At 36.4% G+C, this 21,913-nt stretch overlaps 1 protein-coding gene across 6 annotated transcripts in view; it reads right to left on the reverse strand.

The window, feature by feature from the left end:
- The window catches only part of DCLK2 (doublecortin like kinase 2), an 88,541-nt gene that overhangs the window by 14,895 nt on the left and 51,733 nt on the right, over nt 1–21,913 (reverse strand). For all 6 annotated transcript variants that reach the window (XR_009741215.1, XR_009741214.1, XM_061440947.1 and 3 more), the window contains 6 exons: nt 20,890–20,984; nt 11,893–11,965; nt 10,280–10,388; nt 6,335–6,392; nt 2,533–2,652; nt 440–586 (listed from right to left, as the gene is read on the reverse strand). Coding sequence is in view for 4 of the 6 variants with exons in the window: in XM_061440947.1 (XP_061296931.1) it covers nt 440–586; nt 2,533–2,652; nt 6,335–6,392; nt 10,280–10,388; nt 11,893–11,965; nt 20,890–20,984 (602 nt within the window). In the remaining 2 variants the exon portion in view is untranslated. The remainder of the gene's footprint in view (nt 1–439; nt 587–2,532; nt 2,653–6,334; nt 6,393–10,279; nt 10,389–11,892; nt 11,966–20,889; nt 20,985–21,913) is intronic.

Genomic DNA, 21,913 nt, shown 5'->3' on the forward strand with positions numbered 1-21,913 from the left:
GTTAATTCCTGGTTAGAATACTGGTAAAACATCAGAAAGATGTTCCTACTATGACAGTGAAAGAGGAAAAAAAAATTTGCTCCAGATGCTAACCATATGATGGTTCAAAGAAATGGCACTCAGCCCACCTTTTCTCCCACTTGCAAGCTATAATAAATAATTCATTGATATAGCTTTAAAATTAACTGGTTTATGAGACAACACTCCTGCTTATCCAAATGGCAACCAATTAAGATGTAAATAAAGATAGGTATAAGAACATGTCTGATTACAGCTCACTTGGGTTATGATGACTACTATCTCGTGGCAGAATTGTTTCATACATGCTTTAAATTAATATTCCTGCTGTTCTCAGCTCAGCTCCTTGACATTTATATACAAGCATTTGCATTACTGAGAACAAAGCAAGAGAAAATCTTTGAAAATAAATGGGACATACCAGGAGATTTTCTGGCTTGATATCTCTGTGCACAATGTTGAGACCATGAAGGTATTTGAGTGCACTGGCTAGATTGTAGACCATTGCACTCCCATCTCGCTCTGTGTATTTTGTAGAAGAAGTGATAGCATCAAATAGATCTCCCCCCTAAAGAAATGGAAAGATAATAGATCACTGCATGAAAAATAATAAAGATGATGATTTCATATAAAAACTGCGTAAAATCTTCCTTTGCAAAAGGCATCTCAAGTAGCTGTTAAACAGTAAAAAAAATATTTTGCTGAAATATGATCTTGTCACCAAAGTACTAGACTGCAACTTGGGCATTCTACATTATTCTCAACTGTACTCCAGGCTCTTGGTGTCTAAGTTTAGGCAAATCACAGCTTTTCTCTGTCTTGATTCCATTCTGTTGATCTTCTTATCTTTGATCACTCATTTACATTACCTACAGGTACAGGCATACAGTTTCCCTTTTCTCCATCTTATTAATACTTTTATGTAGCAAAACAACAGCCCTGATTTTGAGTAAAGCTTAAAGTAATATAAACTATCGCAATAATAAAAAAAAACCTAACATAACAAATATGCAGCAATTATAATGCAAATTGGAATTTATGTAGATACTGAATATTCTATAGATACTTCTGTAGATGTATGTCCCATCCCTGGCAGTGTTCAAGGCCAGGTTGGACAGAGCTTTGAGCAACATGGTCTAGTGGAAGGTGTCTCTGCTTGTGGCAGAGGGGTTGGAACTAGGTGATCCTTCTAACCCAAAGCATTCTGTGATTCTGTGATTCTATGATATATGCAGAAATATCAAATAAATATAGCTGAAGAGGACAAACAACATCAGCATGATATTTTCCAAGCTGAATGATGGTTATGATTCTACAATACACTTAAGTGCAGAATCTACAGGTGATTTATAAATGTGCCAGCTGTGCAGTCTCTGATTATGGATGCCCTGTTCCTCTTGGAATACATAACAACATGTAAGCAAGTTACTGATGCAGCATTCCCAGCCATTGCCACAAATTTTATGTGGGTGTTTCTATGATGGTTACCGTGGATACATCTGTAGGAGTGATCTGTCTGAGCTGCGGGTGGCATTCCAAGCATTTCAATACATGTGGAAGAGAAGCAGCAATTCAGGAAAGAGGGGCCAAGATGGTGGTGTATTAAAATATATATATATGTGTAAATACTGTCTTAAAACCAAAAAATCCTCTACTATATAAAAATAACATCTGGAAAGAGAGAGAAATGGGCAGACTAAAGAAATAAATGAATTCAACAATTACAGACTTCATTTAGAGGTTTCTCAGGCTGGCAACCATTCTAGAGAAGGACTCCTGAATGTAAAAATGTTTTAGACAAATAAAAAGTGATGATGATGATGATATATATTATTTGTATCTGACATGCCAATCAAACCGGTGTATTCTTGCTGTCTATGTACAGAAAACAAACGAGAGTGCATGACTAAAATTTACTGAAACTTGTGTGTTTGGTTCACAAGGTGACAGCAAAATGAAGATTTTGTTTTCTCTGTACATGTATGAAAGCAGCATCTATTTTCTGGTGAACTGGAAAAAGGTGAGTGAATGTTTGATACAGCTTGTAAACCTCACCTGAAAACAGGTGAGGTTTTTTGAGTTTAAATTTTGCTGGGCCATAATCACTTGAATTTAAACTATTCATTTTATCTATTTTCTACTAAGATAAATCTATTATTTTTTTTTCCTTAAAGCAAATAATTAAATAAAGATACTAGTTAAATAAATGCAGATGTTCTGTCAGTAAATGCCTATGACTATTACCCCCTGCATATTGTAAACATGATATAAAAAACAGTATCCACTTCTCACATAGCAAAATACCTCAAATCTGTGTAAGTAATTCTAAGTGCAACTGAAGAGACATAAATTCCATTAATATAACTGATTGACAAGAGTATTTGCATGATGAAACACACAAGTTGCCAATGAAATCTTAGCTGATTATTTTTCTCATGATCTTAATGTTCCTAGATACTTCTCAGATTCCACACAACACAGAGAATTAGCAAGAAAAATTCTCCTTAGTCTTACCTTGACAAGCTCCATCACCAGATAGAGTTCTGTTGGGGTGTCCATTTCCTCTATAAGCATAATGATATTTGGATGCTTCACTCGACGCAGAATAGACACTTCATTTTCAATCAGGTGTTCCTGTTCAGAAAGGAGGACAGACATTTACCTGAATAGACTTGAAATTGCCAATTCACTTTTCCTTTGATCAGCTGAGTGCTGATCCCTTGAACAGTGAGCACCCTTTTTGCTGTTTAATTTATATAGCAGACAGTTATTGTCAGATGCTGGATTTTAACTTTTATTTTAGCTCAATGGTACTTCATCATTGAACAGATTTAATTTACCATATTTCACATACATATCCCAGAACATGACATCAATTCAGGAAATGCAGATTATATTCTTATGTGGATATTATGGGGTGAAATAAAGTTCAGAATCCCCTCTCTCCCAAGCTGGATCATTGTGACCTGACATCCCCCATCAACAATTTACATGCTCTTGAGCCTCTCTAGCCTTCTCGTCTCATTAAGTGTAGGTTACTCATGACAGATTATCTAGGATTTATTTTCAAGAACTTTATTTTTTTTTAAAAAGTTGTGGATTATATACAGAAAAAATGTAACTGCTTTGGTTACAGATTTCCATTCATTTTATGTGTATGTTCAGATTTACAATCTGCAAAATATGTAATGGCTCAGTTAAGTCATTGTGGCTCCAACAGATTAATAGCACCGACTGAGTTTAATTTCCCCTTTGCTATAGTTCTGAGGAAGCTATGGGTTTCAAGAACAAATTAGTTTCAGAATATTTTGTTTTCTAGAATATCTTAGCTTGGTTAACACTGAAGAACGAAGAAAAGCACATACTCCGCTCATGTGAAGAACAGTTTGCATTTTCTTTTATATTGGAATACATATTTTATAATATGTGTGTATTGGAATACAGATATTGTATTTAGGTTCACTGCAAAATAAGTAGCAATGCTTGCATAAAACAAGTTTCCTCACACTTTGGCAGATAACAAATCACGGCACTGGACTTGGCACTTATTCATGTGTAATGCACTGATTAGTAAGCATGCACTTCATGCATTTGTGAGCAGAGCACTACAAGTAGGTATGATCAACTGTGCATAGGCAGTGATTGAAGATCTTATGCTACTTCACCTTCTAGTTCCAGATCTATTATTTATAGATGCATTGGGTTTTTGCCAAAGCTTTATGTGGCTATGTAACTCAGAAACCACATGCCATGTGTGCATCTCATTTTGTGAGAGTATGGTGCGGCATATAGGGGTTAAACAGTCACACCTTTGAAATTCAGTTTGAAAGAGCATCGACTGTCATTTTGAACAAATACATGTCTGCTCCAAGCAAAGTGCTCTGGAGAAAAAAAAAACAACAAACAAACATGAAGCAATTTTGTTAAACACAGTGCTGAATCTCATCAACAGACAGAAGTGAACAGCCACAGCATACTAAGCTTTATGGATGGAAGCCTGTAAATTCAAAACTAGCATTAACAGTACAAGCAAGACCCAGAATCTTATTACAGTTTTATCTACCTAAAGAACAGAAAACAAATTTATTACGACTAAGGCACAACAGCTTTACCTGCACTTTCTTGGTTTCACTGGACTCAATTGTTAATCATTTTAAATAAAACTCAGGAATAAGTAATGTTTGTTTAAAATAAGCTATTTTTTTAATGGCTCCAAAATGTTTCTGACCTACTGTTTTAATACCTGTCCTCAAAATACTAGTATCTAGTTAGTTATTTTCAACCACCTCACTGTTTTTGCTGTATTTTGTCAGGTAAAAAAAAAAAAATAGTAATTCTCAAACTTTTTATAACGTCCTCCTGGATAGTGCAATATAGATTTCAGTCTACATTAATACAATTTAATTACAGATAATTTATTGTATAATTAACACTTAAGCCACTTCTGGAAAATACATTCATCAATTGGATTAAACTTTTAGAACATTGAAGATAAACTGCTAAAGAGCAGTGAGCAACATACAAATCATGCATACATGGGCCAGATGGGTGTTTTTAAGACAGGGCTTATGTTGGCACATGAAACGGAGTGAGGGAGGAATAAGCTGTAGCAAAGTTTAGTTATTTTCTTTGTTGGAACTCTTCCAGGACAGTTCTGCCGCCTACCAGGCAGGTATCAACATCTTCTTGACAACAGTCTTGTGCTTACACATACACATAGATCTGTATGTAGCTATAGACACAGGTCCTTTCAAAACAGGCAAGTATGCATCCATGGGGTTGATATTTTTTATTTGCTTGTTTTAAAGGAGTGAGAAATATAAATAGAAAATCTGTCTCAAATATGTTATATAAAATGGACTGTCTCTCTCTGGGCCATCCCAATTTATGATACCTAAGCAGCTGACTCAGACAAGTAATAAAACCCATTTAAAGTTGCAAGCTGTACAAATCACCCAGAAGTTTTCTTTTTCAGTGAAACACACTGTGTTCCCCTTCCCACAGCCAAAGGACAACATTTTAATCTCAAAACAGTAATTCTAGCACTTTTTCTTGTGGTTATACGTTTTTAAGGTTCCCTTCTAAATATCCCCTCAAATAAACCTAGAGAATATGAGACAAAGTGATGGGGAAACAGAAACACTGATCTCCTAGCACCTAATACACAATTTAAAATCTGCATAGATAAAACATTTGTTTGAGAACCTCTACTTAAAGCAAGTCATCACAGCAGGTAGTACATTAGTGTACAGTATTATACAGCTCATTACCATACAAAGAATGTCATACAGACTCACTACATCTTCCTACAAGGTCACATTCAGTATTTGGAGCTCTGAATTGTGCTATATAAATGACAAAAAGGGTACCTTTAAATTAAAACCCTGGCCTAGCTGCAAAGTTACCTCCAGAATCATTCCAGTGCAATCATTAAAAAAATATAGTATTTGCATCAAAAAGTCCACATTCTCAGTTATCTTTGACTGGCATATTCACTACTCTTAAAGAGACTTTAATCCAGCATTTGACTGCTAATTAATACTGTGCCCTCAGTGTTCTTCTAGCTAACACTAAACAAAAAATAAATCCATTTGATTTGTAAGAGTACTTTGTTTTTAAGGCATTGCAATGCAGTGAAAATAGAAGTACTTCATTTGTTATCTATTCCAACATTTAGTCTAAATTCATGGCTGTAGGTTGAGCTCTTTTCTTCCTTTTTTAATAATCTGTGTACTTGGGAGGAAGGTAAAGGTGTTGTCTGACACACCCAGATATTTATTTCAATTATGTAACATGCTGTTCTGCTAGGCAAAAAATTTTGGACTTTTTGTTTTGAGCATGAATTAAAAAGAAAATTTAAGGAACTTCTTTTAAGAGATCTTGGCTGTATAGGATGGTGAAACTTCATAAACAGAAATAAACCGTTGTGCAAATTTCTTTCCAAGTCCATGTTCTGCGTATAAAAGGAGCATAGACAGAAATAAGAGGCAGAGAGGGACAGGACTTATATAAACACACATACAGCTGCAAATTTCCTCCCTAATATTTTAAGATCAAAATGTAATGCATTCTGAACATATACTAGCATTTCCTTTGTTAGTCCCACAAAATAGACATCAATTTGGTTTTTACTCTATTATCTAGTAGACAACACTCACTACTTTTATTACTTACTTCTTGGATACTCTATCATTCTGTTAAACAGATATCCTGAAAACAGTCAGAAACGCAAACACCCCCACCATTGATGACTAATGAGCAGCTGCTAGTGCTGCTTCTGCTATTTTTCTTATAAATGCAAATTGTTGTACTCTACCTTTCCACAGCATTTAGCCTTGTCTATGATCTTCAGTGCAAACTCCTTTCCTGTGGATCTAGCAAGAAAAACATGGGAACCATTAATTAGAAACTCATCAACAAATTGTGGCATTATCTGTAAGAATATAGAGAATGCCTTGACTCATGGAGGTTGCTGACAGAGAATTCACAGAAAGGACCTGATTTGTTTTCTCAGCAGCATCTGTGCCTGCTGTTTCCCTGACTACCATAGCCCAGCTCACTTTTTGTATAAATCCCAGGCTCCAGCTGCAATTCATTCTTCTGTGACCTGGCACAACTCTCTGTCACTTCTGTAATGCAAGATGCAAAATTTGACTTGAGCCTTCCACTTACCTTTGTTCAACTGGTAGGCTTTAAAGATGAAATCATACACATTTATGTGAAAGTGAGCAGAAGAAAGATTGATACCCTAGCATAAAAATTCAATAGGATCCAGCAGAGCTAAAACCCCATAGTTTATTACAGACTAGTCTAAAATCCCACAAAATTTACTAGGCACTTATTTTGATCTTTTCTATTTCATTCTTTCTTTATTTTTAAAGTATTCTATGGAGTTCTATAACAGTCCTCTAAAGTCCCATGGCATTTAAGAGGGTGGTTATCTACAAAGTAAAAAGGATTGTTTTCAGTAAATACTGTCACAGAAAGGAGCTCTTTGCCTTTCATCAATCTAAGCAATAAAAATATTCTACATTTCTCCAGAAGGTGAGAAAATGAGAGAAAAACCCCACAAATTATTATTTTTTTAAAAACAAAACAACAACAAAAAGACACTATTTATATTAATGATAATAAAAAATAACAAGAAAATGCCATAAACTGCTGTTGCTACTGTTTTCTGTTGTGTCAGTAACTAGACTTCAGTGTGCATCACAACACCACTAGCATCTATGGTAAAAAACACTGGAGGCAGTTAGAAAAGCAAATGTCAGGCATGTTCTTAAACTCCCAGGTTATTTTTCACTATACATTTGGCATTAGATACACTACTCAAAAATAGTAACTTACAAAGAAAAAAATAACTGAATTAATGTCTCACATTTGACTTATCCATTATTGAAAAAATGCAGCAGAGAATCTCAGCTCTGAAAGTGCAGCTGTATCTGTGAGGTTGTCATAGTTACAACCTGATCTGGTTTTTAGATAGAAGTGTTATCTAAATGCTATCTGTGAAATGCTACCTGTGAAATGCCATCCTCGCATGTTATGGACCTGATGTAAAATCTAGTATGAACACAGTGTGTAATTCAGAATCACAATTTATGCATTATACTAAATTAGGTGCATTATCTCAAAGCCTGAAAACAACTGATCAGCAAAACCCACTTAATAAACTTCCAGCACTTACGCTGTGTCGAAAGAGAGGTTAACATTTTCTAAGCCAATTCATCAACCAATTTCAAATCCCTCTTGCAAATGTTCTTCATTATAGAAGCTAAGAAAAAACCCTGGATAACATCCACAAAATTTGTGAGCTAATACTACTGCCTATCATACACCAGTATTGTCTGACAGGTTTCTGGTATTCTTATGTCTAGCTGTCAGTGTCCATCTGTTGGCTCGTGTCTGTACATACGACATATAGGCACCCTTTACAAAAGAGACCTTCTTATTCTTTTTGTTGAACAGATGATATAATAGGCTGGCTCCACAACTAAGGCTTCCAAGCACACCAGTACTAGAAATAATAATAAATAAAAATTGAAAAATAAGCATTTATAGTTGGCATTGCCTCTCATCATTATTCTTAGCAACGACTGTTGTGTATTTATTTTGTATAAAATTCACATAATAATGCTTCACTAAATATAGAGATTAGATCACATACTAAATGAGATTTTTTAAGTTTAATTTTGCTTTTTTCTTTAAAAATTAAAAAAAAAAATTTGGAAGGTTGTTTCTCTAGTTCACAAGACGAGGTTTTGAAACCCAATTGACTTAGCAGCCTTTGTCCTATTTTCAGCAGAATTTAAGTGATTTTCAAAAAGCACAGTCAATATTCCTGAAAAAAAAAATTACATTATCTTATTCTTTTAGCCTGTTATCTTTCATAAATATTGCTCAGTCTACAGATAAGAAAGGATCTGTGGCCAGTTTCAGGGTACATGGGAAAACACTGTGAAGCATCAATTCATTTGGTGCCTGCGCCAAAACTTTGGGGTTTTAAACCATGGAAGACCCTTCAGAAGACAAGGTATGCTGGGGCCTGACGATCTACCTGACCCAAAGGGGAAAATACATCTTTTGCTGGTGTAAGATGGTGGGGCTGATTGAGAAAGAGCTTTAAACTAGAATCGATGAGAAAGGAATAGCAACAGGATTGCAGTAGGCAAGCCAAGGGTTGGCATGGCATCACCTGAGGGTAGCAATGCTAGTGAGAACATTTACACTGCTCACTGTGGTAATGCTTGTCAGGGACCAGAGTTTGTAGGTATAACATGTAAAAAAAAAAAAATTAAATTAAAAATCAAGACCTTCATGTCTAGATGTTAACACTTATGAGAAGCATTACCTTAAATGTTCATATGCAACAGGAACTGTTTTCAGCAGTAACTGTAGCATTTCAAGATCATATTTAGCCATTTTTTTTCTTTATCAGCACTGTACTCAACTAGTATCTCTAGGAGTTGCCACTGCAGTCTTTATTCGTTACTCTATAACCTTTGCATGATTGCACATCACTTTCTCAAAAAAGTATTAAAAATAGCAATTGTCATGTGTTGCTATAAATCAGAAGGGTGTATTAGACATTGTGTTACATACTACCTGCCAATATTATTTTCAGTAATGGAGAAAAACAATCCAGATACAGTGTGAATAAACAATTCTCTGGAGGAAAAAGCAACAATGGCCAGAGAAGAGGCCTCTGGATCAGCCTCAGCCCAATGCTTCTGGCCCATTTGGATGACTCAACAAAAGTATTTATCTCTGCTAGGACTGGAATGAGATGTTTCCATTCATAATTACCTTTCTTTTTATTTAAATAAAACCAGCAGATGAGATCAAATAATAGGAACTGTCTCTAACTTTTATGGCTTTTACAGATATTTGCTGAATTTGCCCAATATTAGCATACAGGTTGGAGATTCCTCATAATATTTAAGAAGCTGACATAACACTCAGATTGATGGAGACAGCACAAAGTGATTCTAAAAAATACACTGAGAAAGTGACAGTCAATTCATCGGTTATGTTTGCACTAGCAGCAAAGTGTGACACAAAGCTTGCAGAGGAAGTGCAGTAACACAGCACAGGTCTGTAAAGGACTTCTGTCTGCATGATGAAAAATCAGGCACAAGACTATTTCAGTCTCACAGCACTACCTCAAAGAAGAAGCAAGCACAAGGGAGTCAGTAGCACAGCCACCTACTCCATGCCTTTAAGAATACCTTGCCCACAGTACACTGAAAGCTGTGAAAAAATCATTTAAACGGCAGGCAGTAGGGATACCACAGCAGCAGAATTGCTGAGGCAGAAGGGAGGTCTCTCAAAGACTGTTTAGGTGCCACATACAATTTCCTGACATCCACAACAGTCTATGGTGTGAGGGGATTTCTTAAAGACCTGTGGGATTTCTTTAAGAGCCTCCATTAGATAACCCCTTTAGTTTTGGGAATAAAAAGCCATCTTCCTCTGCTGCTCTTGTATCCCTTTGCTGGAATAATATAATACATGGGAAGCTGTGTGGTTTGATATGCCTAGCTCTCCTGAATTTTAAGAAACATAACTTATCAAAGTTATGCCTCATATATTATATATGATACGTTATATATATGAATTATCTATATTATATATATTATAAATTATTAAAGGCATAACTTTGCAACTGCTCTTTGATTTTATCTCATCACATTTTCTACGAAAATAGGATGGGCTTTATCCAGTAAAATAAACAGCAGTACTGAACAGTTTTCCTGCTCACCTTTCTATGCACTCCTTTACAACAGCGAAATTGCCATCACCAATTACCTTCCCCACTTTATACTTCTCAAGAATGGTAGATGACCCTGAGCACTTGTTTCCATTCACACCTGCAAAAAAGAAAGGTCACCAGTGCAAGCTGAAGTGTCAGCAGGATGTAATATATCCCCAATGGGTTCCACAGATACAGAACAGTCACAAATGCAAAACAAAACTTAAAGATGTTTTCTTCAGAGCTTATTCCCTTGTTTTTATCTCAAATATAAGAAAGAACAAGACAAGACTAATCAGTTGTTTGACCTTTTAATGCACAAAACAAACCTTACTATGTTTTTGTTTGGACGTATTCTAAATGTAATAAATGTCATTAGAAGTCCTTAGTCTCAATATTTACTGAGCTCTTTTTGCATACTCAAAGCAAAAATAGAAATAAGGCTCCTCTACAATGCATGAAAAAAAACCCAAAAGTTTTATCTGCTGAATTCCTTCAGGTTCCCTTGGCTGCTGCTGAAACATCTAAAATGCAAATAAGCTTGACAGCAGCTTATTTCAGTATTTTTAAATTTAAAAAAAACCTCTAAAACTAAATTTAAAAAGAATAAAAAATATAACATTGCTTTAAAGAGGTAAGGAATGAAAGCTTAAGTTTAGCTAAGGTCAGTTTATGGGCTAGTGGTTAGAATAGAATCATAGAATAGTTAGGGTTGGAAAGCACCTTAAGATCATCAAGTTCCAACCCCCCTGCCATGGCCAGGGACACCTCACGCTAAATCATATCACCCAAGTCCTCGTTCAACCTGGTCTTGAACACTGCCAGGGATGGAGCATTCACAACCTCCCTGGGCAACCCATTCCAGTGCCTCACCACCCTAACAGGAAAGAATTCCCTCCTTATATCCAATCTAAACTTCCCCTGTTTAAGTTTTAACCCTTTACGCTTTGTTCTGTCACTACAGTCTCTAATGAAGAGTTCCTCTCCAGCATCCCTATAGGCCCCCTTCAGATACTGGAAGGCTGCTATGAGGTCTCCACGCAGCCTTCTCTTCTCCAGGCAGAACAGCCCCAACTTTCTCAGCCTGTCTTCATACGGGAGGTGCTCCAGTCCCCTGATCATCCTCGTGGTCCTCCTCTAGACTTGTTCCAACAGTTCCATGTCCTTTTTATGTTGAGGACATCAGAACTGCACACAGTACTCCAGGTGACGTCTCACAAGAGCAGAGTAAAGTGGCAGGATCACCTCCTTCAGGTTCTACCTGAAGTACAATGTGCTGTTCTGAGCAGGGCTCCACTTACAATCCAGCCACAAAGACATTTCCTGTGATACTATGCAGGTAATGTTCAAAATCACTCAAATTCCTAATAGTGACTGTTGAAGAGCAAGGTCCACTAATATGCTACTACTTGACATAAAAAGAAAGAAATAATATTTCCTAGCTTTTCTGCCTTGATACAGAAAACGTGATCACAATTTTTCAAAGATAAGGTTGTCAACAAGTTATCAAACATCTCAGAACAAAACATTATCTGGAGTCATCAGAAACCGTGTAAAACTGCTAACCCAACTGTCACCTACAACAAAATTTATGCAGTTGTTAGCAACTATTGCTGTTCTACCTTCGGGACTCTGGCAATGGAGTGATTCAGGTACGCCATTCACATTGGAAGATGATCCACCATGTGGAAGGATCTGTGGGAGAATGTAAGAACTTATTATCTCTGATGGTAATCACAAGGAGGAGTTAACAGCAAAGTCAAAAAAAGAAAGAAAACCAAAACACCCTAAAACCACCTATACAGAATCTGTTTATATTTCTACTTATTTTTATACTTTCTTTCTTGCAGTTCATCATTATAATGCATCATTATCACTTTTACTAATTTAAGATTCACCCATAATATTCCTGTTTAGATAAATAGTTGAACAGATTTCAGTAAACAACAAAGAAAATTCCCTCAAGCCGCACCAAGTTCCATCTAAACACTAAAGAGCCAGTGTGTGTGGAGGCAACATTCCCTCCTCCTTCTACACAAGATAATTACAATACACTCTGTGTGCATTTCCACATAAGCCAGAGACAGCCATCTCCAGACAACATGCTCTTGTGCTGTAATGCAACACATCTCTTCATAACTGCCACTGACTGAGTTTTCCCTCACTGAACTCTGTCAATATATGCTCTCTTTAGATTACCAATGAAGCATGATAGGAAGGCAATGTAGAAATGCTGTGTCAGCTCTACTACGTTTCATTTAAAGGAGAGAATTTTGGAACAGATGATGGCTAGGTACGTCTCCAATAGTCAGATTTGCTTGGAAATCTACTGATCTATATTTTACATTATTATGGATGTTAAGATTTATGACATCTACAAGCATTTCAATTTAGATGTCTGATATGCATCCAGACATAGATCCAGCTTTGTAACTGATACCATGTAAAATACCTAAATTATTTTGAAGGATGATAGCTGAAGAAAACTATTTTTGCTGCAGTAACAACTTAATTGGTACACCATCTGAATCTTCACAATTCTACTTGAAATCATTCTGTCATACTGCCCAGGGACATACATTTTTAAAAAGGGGTGGAGGCATAGGAATGAATACCATAAATAGCAAAATGTACTGGATGTGTTCTATGCACCACTGTTTCACAATCTCTCACATTACAGTTAAGTATAAGGATACTCTATGAAATTAAAATATATTTTAGATCATTCCCCCTCCTCTGAATAACATTTCTTACTGTTCTGTGAAGTTCCATGTCTTGTTTTCTTCATGGGCTATTACAGAAGTTCTCACCACTCACCACATAAAGGATTAAAATGCTTCTCTGACTTAAGCTCAGGGTCTGTTGAACTGGCTTTGCATGACATCAGGAATGCAAATGCAGCATTTTCCATTTTAGCTGACATTGTCTGGTTACACTGCTGAATATTTTAAATCATTAACACTATTGTCAACGAAAGAACGGAACTGACAGATAGGGATATTGTCTAAAGGCTCATGAAATGCTAATGAATGATTAAGTTTCTAGTGGCAGCTGAGCTGCCAAATCAGTTATAGGTACAGTAACTAGAAGCTGTACAACTTAATTTTGCAGAGCTCCTAAAACAATGATGTTTACTGGCGTTTGGCACAAAAGCAGCATAAAACAGCAACCAGTCAGCTACTACTCTGCTCCTTACTAATAACTTAAAACCAGGTTATGTTAGTGCTGCTGTCTTTCTGACTTACCTGTTTATTCCGCAAGGATCAGAAACAAGGACATTTGGGTTAAATGACATTTGTGCAAAATCACGAGTCAATCACATTTTCTTCAAGCATAAAATGGAGGTAACAGAACAGATTACTGCAAAATATTAGTCATCAGCCAAAAATATTAGTAGTCTATTTTGGGGATCCAGTGAGTGACAATACATGGAAATATCTAGCCCGCATTCCCAACTTCCTTTACCCTTCTGATCAGGCCAGAGCATGACTTGGCACATTCCTTCTTACTACAGCATTTACAAGAAGGATGCAAACAGCAACAGGAAAAGAAAAATTAAAGGAGAAAAAAATTTGCATCGTGGCTCTAGACATGAGGCCAAACTCACTCTACAACAGACTGCCTGTAATTTGGCTGCTGTAGGTCTGTGTCTCAGCCCCTTACCAGAAATCAGTCTAGTCTTTACCTACTGTGTCAGAGCACAGTAGAAATAAACTGAAGATGTCTGTGAGGTGCTGCCTAGCCAGAAAAGGTGGGATGGACATAGGAATTGATAGCAAGTGACACAGAATAAAGTGATTTTTTATTATTAAAGCAATTTTCTAATCATTGAACTACCCAGTGACATGTAATATTTATAATATCTCATATTGTTGGTATCCCAACAGCTGCAGATATTTTGAAGCTAAAGTAATGATTTTGGATGTGCAAGTAGATTTGGCTGGTTCACAAGCAATTCCTATAGTAGCAAGAACAAAAAAGGATTCTTGTTGCTTTGATACTACACTAGTGAATATGGACAGCATCTATAATCACACTGCACATAGATTTTGCAAAAATTCTCCTCCTGTATTCTACTCCACATGTCATTACTGCTCTTTTCCAATACTGGTCCCTTTACACATGATAAATGCAGAGTGCACAGGTCTTAAATCCACCTTCTCACATACACATGCAAGTCCTACAAAGCTCAGACCTGAGGCAGAATTTGACTTTGTTTTTAAAAGCTCCCACTAATTTGGAGCACCAGTGGAAATCCAGTCCTTTGAAAAAAAATAATAATCGCCTCAGAATGTGGATGCTACTGGCCAAGAACATCTCACACCAACAGTAACTCCTGTTGCATTTAAACATTATGCAATATAGAATATAATAATCACTGTTTATACTTCTCTTGTGGTGTCTTCCCATAGGTTATTTGTGTTTCAACAGCACATCCAAAGCCAGATGCACAATACAACATAGTTATTAGAGATACTGAGAATATCTTGGTGAACACACAGATCTCAAAAATATCACGTTGTGTATCATTCTACGCATTAAAGATGTAAATAGTTACAATAGGTACTGAGCTGAAAAGAACCTGCTCAACTGTCATTTTCTTCACATGCTGAAGTATTTTTTCTGGAATAACCATTTTTCCAGGTTCAGAAAAATGTCTAAACGCATTTCTGTATATTTTATATTATACAGACTGACTGTGACTTATGTCAAAAGTTTTATCAACATGAGTGGTTTTGTGAGAAACACTCATTAGATCTGTCATAACCATAAGCTTAACACACCTACTTTAGTACCCAACACTTTTATTAAACCTCAACGTTATAACTAATGAACAGGTATTCAGCATTCTTCCTTTCACCCTTACTAATATCCAATTCATAAAAAGCTCTATTTTATACATTGCACTGTAGGATTTTATTTAAAAAAAATACAAAAACAACTATCTGAACTTTCCAGTATATAATGTATCAAATTGCTGCATCCTGACAGATATTCTATCAGGTTTTCTACTTTTAAGTTAATGATAAGAAATTGAAAACACCAAAAAACCCCCACCAAACAAAAACAAACACAAACCCCAACCAAAACAAGCGTTTAAGCCATCAAAACCTTCAAACCATTGCAGAGTCCAAGTGCACAAAATGAAATGGGTATGCAATTGTAAAGTGATGTATAAATAGCGAAGAAGGAATGGCCAAGGATTCCCTTAAAATCTGGATCAGGACAAATTCAGTAATTTGGGAATGAAAAAGCAGCATCCTGACAGTCATTTTTATCATGCTACATCTACTGGTACAGTAGCAAAGACTTTTAATAAATCTTTTGAGTCAAAATGCTATCATATAGCCAAAAAATGCAATTATATTGCTTGTATTTAAAATAAAAACATGCAGGGAAATAAGAAAGTAATCCCAGATAACTTCACATCTGGTGGGAATTTATTTTTTGTCTCATGAGAGTCTGAGGAAAGATCCGCAGATATAAACCCACATTCTCCTCAAGTGGAATCCTACCTTAGTTGAAAAAACTTTTTGCACTCAAGATTAGATTAATTGCACATGTTTGTGAAAATATTTGGAGCTTTTTTGTCATATTGAAGAAAATACCTAACTTGGCAGCTACATGGGACAGTGCTTTCTAGAGCACGCATCTAAAGATTTCCTGTATCTGTCCTTCTTGCCTATCTGGGTAGAAATTAAGAACTTTTGCCATTAGGTTGCTAGGCGTAAAAAGTCCTTTGTACACTGTACTGTACACATATGTGCAAATGTTTTTTTTTACTTCAGTCAGACCTCTTATGGTTGCTCAATATCTTCATAGTATGTCTAAGACGCACTAAATGTTCTGCCCTTGTTCTCCAGCACATTCATAATGCTTTGAAGAGACTCCGAACTGTACGGTACAGAGCTATGAATGCGTATGTACACCCACACCCTTATGTCTGGAAAGTTACAGACATAAATATGGGAACCCTACACAAACATTAACATTACTGTTTTGATCCCATAATACCCTCAAAGTGCATCTAGCCAAACTTAGAGAAAGTATGTTTGTTAACTTTTCCTTAAGTTCTCATCTGGCATTGCTCTAGTAATCTTTCACTTGAAGTTTATGAAGAGAATGTGAACTCTCATACCTGCAGAAAAACTCAGTTCTCAAAGAAACTTTCCCCAGCACAAATTAGCAAACAACAAAGGCAGCAGGTTAATGAATTCCTCTAAGAACTGCTATTGCACCTGTGTCACCGGGTTACATAATTGCATGTAAATACTTTTAACATGTAACTGCTAACAAAACGTGTGCACAGAATTGAAGAGATTAAAACCTTGATGAAGATAGGCAGTAATCTTTCAAATCACTTAAGCACATGTTTAACTAAGTACATTAAGATCCTCACAGAAATAAAAGGGGCTACACAATAGCTTAAAGTTAAGCAAGTAGTTATGTGTTGGATTAGGTTTTAATGCCCTTTCACTTTGGTCATTTAGTCAATCAATAGAAAAAGGAATTTCAATTCTTTTTAGCATAACTGGGATTCTAAGAAAGGCCTGAACTATAAAGCTTCTTTATTTGTACAATTTTATTTTCTTTTTAAAAAGATGACATGACTTTGTAGTACTTAATTTCAAGAGGGGACAATAAAACACAACCAAATATACATAAAGAAGTTATGAAATCCACTTTCCAAAATTTCTTACTTAATCTAGTCTCTGGATTATTTTTATGGTACAAAGTGCACATGGTAACAGATTGTCGTGGGTTCAGCAGTAGCAGTCATTTTTCTCCTTCTCAGTAGCTGGTGCAGTGCTATGTTTTTGACTTTCAGCCTGGGAACAGCACTGACAACACTGATGTTTTTAGTTGCTGCTCAGTCATGTTTAGTCTGACCAAGGACTTTCTGTGTCTCATGCTCTGCCAGGGAGGAAGGAAAGCTGGGAGGAAGCAGAGACAGGACACCTGACCCAAACTAGCCAAAGAGGTATTCCATACCACAGCACGTCATGCTCAGTATATAAACTGGGGGCAGTTACCTGGAAGGGCTAGATCACTGCTCGGTAGGGCTGGTTATCGGACGGGGGGTGGTGAGTGGTTGTATTCTCTTCCCTTGTTATTTCCCTTATCCATTATTATTATTGGTGGTAGCAGCAGTGGTTTGTATTATACCTTAGTCACTGCACTGTGCTTACCTCAACCCTTGGGAGTTACATTCTTTCGATTCTCCTCCCCATCCCTCCGGGGGCTGGGGGGGAGGAAAGAGGGGGGAGCAAGAGAGGGCTGCGCGATTCTGAGTTACAGCTAGGCTTAAACCATGACACAGATGCACTGGAGGAGCTAACAGTCAAAGTACCCCTAACAGCACTGACTATGTGGGTATCTGTAAATGCACACTTAAAAAAAAAAGGTTAAACCTGTCAATTGTCACTCTCAGTTGTCCTGTGCTACCTAAAGCACTATTACCATTATTTCTTCATGTATGCACTAGTTTTAATCTCCATGGAAAGGTTAATAGAAAAGTAAGAAAGTCAATACATTTGTTCAAAAAATAATATTGTAGAAAGTAGTCATTTACTTCATGCCATACTTGTTAACTTTTATATCTAAATCTTTACCATCTGCAAAGTGAAATGCTTAGCTACAGGCCAATATTGTGATGTTAAAAATAAACAACTTGGATAAGTATACATAGCAGCATGCAATTGGATGCATGCTATCCCTTTCTGTCACTTACTGGAAAAAAGTCATTTAGTTTGGGTTGTGGGAAAATTCTGTAGCGTTTACTATTATTAAGCCATAGCATAAATTCCTCATTTCAATTGTTTGCAAAACAGTTCTGCAAGACTGGGATGTTGGACAGCAAACTGGCTTCCTGTATGTACTGAACAATTAATAGCACAAAAGCACTCTGGCTGGAAAAACTAAAAATGACATAAGGAAAGCCCTTCTCTTTAAAGACAAGCTGTTCACAAGGAGTGTTCGTGCAAGAAGTTTTCTGTGCCAGAGCGCACCGCTTCTGCTTATGAAGAGTTGTAAAGCAGAAATAATCCTTGGGGACTGGAAAGACTTCACTTTGAAGGAAAAGTGTCATTCAGAGAATATGGTGCAAGACTCAATGTCTGAGACAGACAAAATTGCTGTTGTAATCAGTACCTTTTTCAAGTTTACTGCCTTGATGATTAGCATTATCACTTAAGCTCTACATTGACCATCAAACTTCAAAAAGCTTAGCATGGTTCTGATCTATAGTCAAATGTTCTGTTTTATTCTGGCTTTCCAAACATGCCAGTTTTTAAAGTACAGTTCATATGTAGCTGCTTCCTCTTTTTTATAGGAAACAGAAATATCAACCCCTATTTTTTCCCTTTACCTGCTGGCCCAAGCTCATATAAAATCATTATTAAGTGTTGCTGTTTTGTGCTCTACAAAAATAAACACATGATTTCTACACAATAAATCTGCCAATATATTTCATTTTCAGAGCCAGGAAACTCAAAAATATACCTTATTCTTTCACTGTCTGACATGGTATTTACATCTACATTTTCATTTAGCTGTAGTCATGGCACCTTCTTTATGTAAGTGCAGGAAGCCTGTGCCACAATGTAGTCTTAGCAACAAAGAATTATTTAACAATAGAGAAAAGCAGTAATCTCAAAATAGTAAAATTGGTCCCTGCTTTCCCTCTCTTTTCCTCATCAGACTGACCAAGATCAATCCTACAGAAATAAAAACAGGTTTCTTAAAAGAATGTGGTTTCGCATAAAACCATGCCTCCCTGCTACTGATTTTATGTTGATACTTCATGAAAACAGTTATTATTATTAGAACATAGACAACAAACAAGGGTTACTGTACAGTGCACTTGATCCTTTTGGAATTTATCCTGTCACTATATAACTTTATCTTTAGTCTGAGGAGCACAGCTGGGATCCTCCTACTGAACAGATGCATCCTAACAGGATAAAACAAGAGGTACTCACTACAGTAACACATCAGGTCCAAGATGATCAATTTGATTTTGCTGTTTTCTTTGGTCATACAGGGATGAAGGATTTACACAAAAACTCATTAGTATCCAGCATCAATTAAATTCCAAAATGAAGAAGTACAGCAGCCTTCTTCAGTGAAATTGACATTGAAAGGGAAAGAGGACATGTCCACTTTACTGAAAATTACTTGTTACTATTAGAATTATCTCTATCTTAACGGAGCTTTAATCGCCTAAAGCAGACAGAACAGAGTGAGGGGAAAAATAAAACAAAGCAAAACAAAACCAGCCAACCAACCAAACAACCAAACAAACAAAAAAAAACCAAGCTACCACACACCCAAATTGCAATTTCATTAAAGATGAAAAAGTATTTGCTAATTATAGTGCAGACCAGATAAGAACATCAAGTCCAATGACTTGGCTGTCCTCTACTGTAAGTTCTGTACAAAAGCTGTCCAGACAAATTTTAAGACACAGTTCCAAATTTCATTGTCAGAACTATTATTTCTCTTGAAAACACTTTAGAGGGGAAAGGCTAACCTAATTTTCTTCAGACAAAGAGAAGCTATGGGATGGTACAACTTAAAAACATAAATGCAGAGATCAACACTAAATTGCTTCAGTGAACCAAACAAATAAAAATACATTAGAATTAAACAAATAAATCAAAATATTTCCTCAGAATTATCACAGAAGCCTGGCAGAAACCAGTGGCATACTGCTTGCAAAACAGACAAAGACTTGGTAACAATTAGCATGTCAAAACCCAAATCTAAGTACTATTCAAATCACGTCCTATAGCCAGTCTCTTAATTGAGAAAACAGTTTTCCACAGAATTATGCAGACTCTTCACAACTATTGTGTTCACCAATGGGAGCTATTACTTGACCAGAATAATCACTGCAAACCATCCCGGTCATTTGCAGAAAGGCTGCAATTGATGATTTCCCAAGAAAATTCTCCTTGAAAGGACAGCTCCACAAATGCAGCAGTAAAATGCTCAACAGTGCTCCAAACTGTTTCTTTTATTTTACCGAGCCAAAGGCACAGAGCAACCTGTAAGAACTGTAAATGCTACCAATTTTTAAGGGGGAAAGAAAGACAATTCTCTTGGTGCAACACAGAGAAAAATCTGCCAGCCATTAGGCTGCTCCCAAGGGAACCTCTCATATGCTTTCAGGCAGGAGACTGCATTAGGGGGTGAAACTGTGTGCCATGGATGAAAAACTGTGCTTCAGATGAAATCTTAGACAATGTTACAAGACTAGGGTATTGAAAAGCGGATACTACATTTATATAGGTGAGGGAATATAAATTACTTGGTGGGTTTCTGCAATCTATGAAACAATGGAAAATTTGGAGAGCGAATTGGCATATTCAAATCACCAACCTCCACTTCTCCTAAGCTGCCAACCAAAGACAAAACAGAAAAATCTTACTTCAGATCTCACCATTTCAACTCAAAGGTCATACTAGCATGGCTACCCTAGAGAACCGCAGCTCTTTTTTTTTTTTTTTCCCTTTTTTTGTTTTTTATTTCTTCAGCATCATTGTAACACACCATTAATTAATTTAATACGTGGATGAATAATGGGATTTGGGGGGGTTGATTATCCTTGCACTTACCTTGAGTCCACGAAAGCTGCCTGGGCTTGTTGGTGAAGAACTGGAGGACTTTGTAGATTTTGGGGTGGATAATTGACTGCTTGGGGTTCCATTAACTGGCCAAAGCAATAAAAGCAAACAAATAGAAGAAAAGGTGAACAGAAGTAAAAAACTGTAACTTGCTTTAAACACAACATACTTCTCTAACAAGTTATCCTTCAAATCTGCATACAAAGAGCAAAACAGACTCCTCAGCATTATGAAGAAATTATGTCCTGCATGCCACACAACTGTATCCCCAAAACTCATGAGGCTGGATATGGGATCAAAGAAGACACACAGATTTTGCATAGTCATTCTAGAGATTAAGAAGGCTTATTCTGTTCTTTGCCAGTGCAAGAGCTTTGGGCAAAATATAGCCACAGTCTTTTAGAATTATGTCATTTATTGTGATGTCACACAATAAAATAAGGAGAGAGAAAGTGTCTCCTTTTTGGATCAACAGTCCTGTCTAGGTAGAAAGTTTCATAGAATACAAGTTGTTTTTTTTTTTTTTTTTTTTTTTTAAGGAAAAAAAACCAACCAAACAAACTAGAAGTATGAGCTATTTGGATTATAAAGAACGTATGTAGTAGTTCAGAAAAATACTGATTTTGGAAAAAAAAAAAACAAACAAGTTAAATACTAGTAGGCTATTTCAGAATTTCACGTAAGTTCAAGTGTCTGTGGAAACAGACAATACCTTCCTTCTTGCCTTCAAATGTTCCTTCATTTTAAGTCCAGTTTTCCAGACAGGCCTGACACAACATCTGACCTTAATATAACTTAGGTCAGCCTTTGCATTTTCCTGACTAAACCAGACTGATGAATTTCATTATGCAGACAGAACAGCACACAGCTCATCATACACAAATATGATGCAACATTATTTCTTCTCTATGTGAACCTCATTTTTCCTTGGGAGATGAAAATACTAGGCAGAAATTTTAGAACTAAAAAGATTTCATAGCTGATTCACGGTGAAGAATTATCTTTTCAGAAAGAA

This window comes from Pezoporus flaviventris, unplaced genomic scaffold (genome assembly GCF_033815535.1).
Source record: "Pezoporus flaviventris isolate CSIRO_AGI_PZ_B2104156 unplaced genomic scaffold, CSIRO_AGI_Pfla_v1 ptg000002l, whole genome shotgun sequence".
In the NCBI taxonomy this organism is placed as follows: Eukaryota; Metazoa; Chordata; class Aves; order Psittaciformes; family Psittacidae; genus Pezoporus; species Pezoporus flaviventris.